Source organism: Merops nubicus, unplaced genomic scaffold (genome assembly GCF_000691845.1).
Source record: "Merops nubicus isolate BGI_N331 unplaced genomic scaffold, ASM69184v1 scaffold28357, whole genome shotgun sequence".
In the NCBI taxonomy this organism is placed as follows: Eukaryota; Metazoa; Chordata; class Aves; order Coraciiformes; family Meropidae; genus Merops; species Merops nubicus.
This window is the reverse complement of record NW_008621401.1, coordinates 3,489-9,551: the sequence shown is the minus strand read 5'-3', so window position 1 is coordinate 9,551 and position 6,063 is coordinate 3,489. Positions and strand designations below refer to the sequence as shown.

Sequence of the window (6,063 nt, the reverse complement as noted above, 5' to 3'; positions counted from 1 at the left end):
AACAAAGGCTGTTGTGCTCCTGCTTTGGCTCCAGATTGCAGAGGGATGTATCTGGAACAGCTAAAGTGATTACAGCTCCTTCTTTCCTGCTGCAGATTATTGCCCACACAGCAGGCTTGGCAGGGCAGGTCATGTCTCTGTGCCTACACCATTGCAGTTTACAGCCCCGTGTGCTTACGTAAGCTGAAGTGAGTGACAGCTTATGTTAATGTTGCAGATTTTAAACCAGGATGAAGAGTGGAATTGGTAAGTGCCTCTTGCAGTTCAATCTGCCTGCAGGCATGCGTCAGAGCAGCAGCATGCTTTTTGGGGATGGGCCTCCTGGTTTAAGATGCCTCTGCCCCTCACCCTTCCCTGCCTTGCTGCAGGAGGTTACTGCTCTTCTGCTGGGAGCAGCAGGGCAAAAAGTGCACCCAGGCCTCACTGCCCCAGGGCTGACTGGTGCAAGCCCATCTTTATTTCTAGCTTGATGGAAGATTCTAGACTTTGGAATACGTATTGGGTTTGGCTGTCCCTGCTGTACCAGTAGTAACCCCTGGCAAAACAGCAGGTTTCTGATAGGAGGGACATCTCGTGTCACTGCAGTGGAAATCTGCTGGAGCCTAAGGGTTGCCAAGGTTTCCTAATATGATGGAGTTTAACATAATTTCAGTACTTGTTTTCTTAGCCCTTTCCTTATTCAGTCATCAAATCTAAGGTATTTAAAGTGACACTGTGCTATGAACTTCAGCAAACGTGCCTTTTAACAGAGCACAGGAATGCTTTTGTTTGGTGCTGTGCATCCAGGCTGGGACTGGGGACCTGGCTCTGCTCCCTCCTGCCTTAGGTGAAGCATCTTGAATCAGAACTTAATGGACAAGCTGGATGTACTTTGAGGATGAGAATGGAATCCATTTTAGCGTTACATTTGTATTGTCACAGTCATGCTACTTGATAGTATTGAAGCAGGGTGATTGATACAACAGGTATGAAATAAAGCTATATATGTGGCTTGTTAACTAAGAACTTGCTCTTCCCTCATCACTCTGTAATTAAACTTAGCCCAGTTGAAGAGCACCCGAGTGCTGTGGGCTTTTGGCTTTGCTTGCGCAGCTCCTGAGGCCAGGCCTGGCAGCGTCAGTCTCAGCAGCCAAAGTTCTGATGGTTTTGTGTGAAAAGTCACATTTGTCCCTTAGGAAATACAGGAGTAGGTGGGTCCAGATCAAGTTATTTTGCAACACTCTTCATTGGCAGCTTTCTAGGATACTCTTCAATGTTTTCTTTGCTTTAATCACCTGAGGTAGCATTAGCAACAAAAGCTTGTTAACTGTGGCTGCTCAGTGTGTGTTTGCACTGGGCCCACTCGACGGGGGAAGTGTGTTCAGTTTTCTGGCTCGTGGCAGGGCAGCGTGCTGTGGTTTGTTATCATCTCTGTAATCTGTCCTGCCATCTGTAGGAACATTAATGTCAAGTATGAGTAATATTTTCATCCACTCCTGTTCCTGAGTCTGACTGGAGACAAACTGGGCTGTGTTTTACTTTGAGAGAGCTGGTACGTACGGAAGCCTTGCTAGTGAGGGGTGATAGAGTTGTGATAGGGGATCTAATTTTCCTTTTATCTCAGCTCTCAGGTTTCCTGAATTCTGTTCTCTACTAGGCTGTTCGAAACAAAAGAACACAAAAATTGATGCATCTTCAGTGTACTTTTTGTTCTTTAGTCAGGTGGATTTTTTTTTACTGTAGTGCAGTAAAACTTGGGTAACGTTGAACTGTTTCTGTTCCAGGTCGGGAGTTCGTTATCCCTTCGTTGGCACACAGGTTCATAGCAGAGATGGTGGACTTTTTTATCCTGTTCTTTATAAAGGCAACCATCATTTTAAGTATTATGCACCTCAGTGGAATAAAGTAAGTTGAACAATTTGAAGCTTTGCTACGTACAGCTTTATGCTCTCCATGCTCTTTGAGGTGTCATGAAGGATATATAGAGTATGTTGATGCACATGGTGGCACTTAAGAACTGTCAGAAAGTTGATGAAAAAGCACCACTCAGTTAACCTGCTTTCAAATACTTCCCAATTTGGGGTCAGCTGATGGAAACAAGGAATTTATACAGGCGTCTTCATAGGCTCACAGAGTCCTTACTAAGGGTAAATAGGTCTGGCACTCTTATTTAGGGGCCAAGATTTCTTTTTAAATCCATTAAAATAAATCCTTTAAAATTTTCAAAGAAAAAACATTGACAAATAAACATGGGGTTTTTTTTAGGCAGCCTTTAAAAATGTACTGGCTGGGATGGGGTTAATGTTCTTCAGGGCATCTCTTGTAGTGCTGTGTTATAGATTTGTAACCAAAACAATGCTAAGGCACCACAAAAAAAAAAAAAATAGATTCTGTAGGTGAGGTATGTGTGTACTTCTAAAATACAGCCCAACTGCTGGGAATGCTGCTGTCTTTACTGGGCATAAGTTTGGTTTCTTAAAAAGTATGATTAAGATTGTTTCTCATTTTATACTCGGATATAATAATTTACCTCAAAGACGACTTTTTCACCTGCCTCTTTAACTGTAGGTATCTTACTCCATAGCTCATTTAGTTCTGTTTTGGGTTGGTGTAATCAAATATTTCAGTCTGATCAGGAGAAAGCTTGGTGTAGTCAGCAATTCCAGTACTGTACAAACACATTTCAGAATTCAAGTTTTCTGCTCAGGAACCTTCGAAATCGTGATTAATACTATTCAAATAACATCTTTGAGACATCTTAAACTACTTCTTGAAAGATGTGTGGAAGAGGGTCAAATCCAAACCAATAAATATGTCAATGCAAATGATCCATCATTTTTGTTCAGATAAGCATGGGATTAAACTGCCAAAGTCTATGAGTTCTCTTTTGTTGCCAAAACCTCCAGCTCTAACCTGGCAGCGTTTATTTGCATTTTGGTTTAAGTAGGCTGAGAATGACCCAAAGTGAAGTACTGAAAAGATGGGGGTAAAAATATGTGTATTGCTTCTGTAAAGTACTGAAGGTGATGGAAAGAGAGGGAATCTCTTTCAATTAATTTATAATATATTCAATTTTACCACTTTTGCAAAAGGCCGTGAGTTGCTTGTGATTAACTTGGGCTGTTGGGTTTTTTGTTTGTGAGATGTGGTGTGCTTGAGGTTTAAATGAGGTGTTTCCACAAAAAAAATGAAATGCATCTTCACAGGCTTAGGACAGAGACTTCAGGCCAAGGTTGTATTGAAGGGAGGTGCAGGTTGTGCCGCACGATTTTCTTAATCCCTTATCTTTTGGGATCCTGAAGTCTGAATAAAGAGGAGGGTGAGCAGTACAAAGCAGATGGGCCGTTTCAAAGTGGGACTGCACTTTTCTCTGCAAGTAGTAGTTCTCATTGGATGCGTGAGAGACAAGTCCTGCTGCAAGTACATCCATTCCAGGTATCAGATGAGAAAAATCTGTAGAGTCTACCTTGAGAAAATACAGGGTTGACTACAAATCGATGCTTTGCATAGGCTTGTCAGGACAAACAGTTGAATGTTTCAGTTGCTTTAAGAACTTCCTCTTGCACACCAAGGTGCAGAATTTATCTATCTATCTCCTAAGAAGTGTGAGAATTTTCAGGGCAGTTCTGCAGCTCATTACACAGGAACACCATTGTGCAAAAGTGGTAATAAAGAATGATCTTTTCTTAATTAAAAAGACAAAGCAAAGTAGGCAGCAGCTTGGAAGGGAACTCAGCGTTCTGAATTTTAATGGCTTGTTTAGTATTGGAGAAGCCAAGGAGCTTTGTTCTCCTAATACCAGAGCTGGAGGAGTGGATTTTAGTATTAGAGGGGTAATGTTGGTATTGGGAGGAGGATGGTTTTAAAGTTTGGCCTTCTTTTGAACAGGGACATCTCTAAATTTGCCATGCATTACATCATAGAAGAAATAGATGAAGACACGTCCATGGAAGATTTGCAGAAGATGATGATAGTAGCTCTTATCTACAGGTTATTAGTCTGCGTCTATGAGGTAACTACTTCTAAACATAAATTTTAGAATTAAGAGTTGTCAAGGAAATGTGAAAAAAGAACCTGTCAGCATTGGCCTATAAATCCTATTTTTGGATTATATTGAAGCCTATGACGTTCAGTTTTGAGAACCAAGTTTGCTAGACCAGTCAGCAGCACGGTGTGGTGTGGAATTGAGATAACTTTTCTTTTACAGATCATCTGTATCTGGGGAGCTGGTGGGGCAACCCCAGGGAAGTTCTTGCTCGGCCTGCGAGTCGTGACGTGCGACACGTCCGTGCTCGTTGCGCCCAGCCGCGTGTTGGTCATCCCATCCTCCAACGTCAGCATGACAACGTGAGTGCTCCTGGCTGGGGTGAGGTTTGGAAGGGAATACACCATTCTCTATCTTTGCAATAATTGGATTGCAAGAGCTGTTAAGATTCTGTGATCTAAGAATAAAATGGCAGTTAATCAGCCACGTGAGTGGTTTTCATGTTGGGTGGTAAAGTAATCTCGGAACTCTGGAGATTGATTTCTGTGCTGTGCAAAACAGGCACTACAGTTGAAAGTAAGCTAACTAGTACAAGCAGAAAAGTGAAAACAAGACACTGAATGTTGTGTTCTCATTTCAGGTCCACAATACGAGCCTTGATCAAGAATTTTTCTATTGCTTCATTTTTTCCTGCATTCATTACACTGCTGTTTTTCCAGCACAACAGAACAGCCTATGATATTGTAGCAGGGACTATTGTGGTAAGAAGGAATGGAGTCAGATGATACCAAAAGATGAGATTTCCAGACTGGTTTTGAACATCCCCTCCCACCCCCGGTGAACAAAGACCTACCCTGAAACTGAAATTGAGGTGTCTGTCAGAATCTTTTGCCCAAATGAACTAGGAACTGATTCAGAAGCTAAAGAAAATGTTTTGCTCTGGTATGATGCCAGCAGCTACCTTCAAAGTATTGGGAGTTTTCACAAATGCCAAAGAAGTCTGGGAGAAACAATATCCGTCGCTTCTGGAAGTATTAACCACTGACTGAGGTGAAAGGAAGTGGCTGTTTTAACTGCAGAAAGGAGCTGTTCTGTCCATCACCCTGTGGGAAGCAGACACCTAGGAATACTCCACCCTAAAAGAAATGCTGCTCCTACAGTGTTGGATGTTGGCAGGTAACTAGAAAAATCGTTTTGTTCTCCAAGCCATTGCTGAACTCATGCAACAAACTGAGGGGAAGAGAACTGCAGTATTAGGCAGTAAGGCAAATCAAAATTGCCATGGGTGTAGGAGTTGCCATAGGTGAGCAGTGTTTATCGTGTCCCTTATTGCTTCACAGATCGTATTCCTTCACCACTTCTAAGTATTTTATTAAAAATGAATGTGAGAAGTTTATTTGCATGGTTGTCTCAAGCATTGTCACTTATTTCACACGCCAGAGGATTAGCAGAGGTGAGATAATGGCTGCTGCTTCTCTGGGAAGGGAATGCACTGCAGTGCTGGTGACTTGGCGTGTGTAAATGATTCAGAGCTATGAACAGTACGAGTCATGCTAAGGAAAGGTAACTCCTTTGCTTCTGTTTGGAGTGAAAGCACTTGTCTATTTCTTGCATATAATACCAAGAAAAGGAAGGAATGTGTTTCAGGAGCATGCAGAAAACATTAACTGAAATGTGTTGTGGGTATAAGTCTACAGAAGTACAAATACTGGTTATTTCCACTTTATAATTCTGGCTAATTATTTGTATATTCAGAGTAACTTAAATACCAAATAAAGAAACCTAATATTTTGCATGATTATATAGCACTGATAATTTGTTTATTCTCATGTTATTAGTATCTTGGGAAAGGAATATAAGCAACAGTGTTAATGCTTTATTAAAATTTGAGTAAGAGTTTAGAATCCTTCTAGAGCCCGGTCTTTGTGTGTCCCTTCTTTCGGCCTAACCTGCCACTCAGTGGCTGAAGTTCTCACCCTGGTTTGGTTGGGAACAGAAATGTTAGAGAGCTTGGTTATCTTGTCTTCTTGTAAAATAACTTAACTCAGTAATGTGTTAATATGGTGCAGTATTTTAGTTTGACAAGAGATATTCTCCTG

At 41.5% G+C, this 6,063-nt stretch overlaps 1 protein-coding gene across 1 annotated transcript; it reads left to right on the top strand.

Moving 5' to 3' along the window:
- Positions 1-230: 230 nt before the first annotated feature.
- On the top strand, positions 231-5,071 carry FAM8A1 (family with sequence similarity 8, member A1). The gene is made up of 5 exons (XM_008944483.1): positions 231-246; positions 1,764-1,884; positions 3,868-3,991; positions 4,187-4,326; positions 4,605-5,071. Exons 1-5 carry the CDS (start codon positions 231-233, stop codon positions 4,747-4,749), a joined length of 546 nt encoding a protein of 181 aa, XP_008942731.1. The 3' UTR covers positions 4,750-5,071.
- Positions 5,072-6,063: the final 992 nt, after the last annotated feature.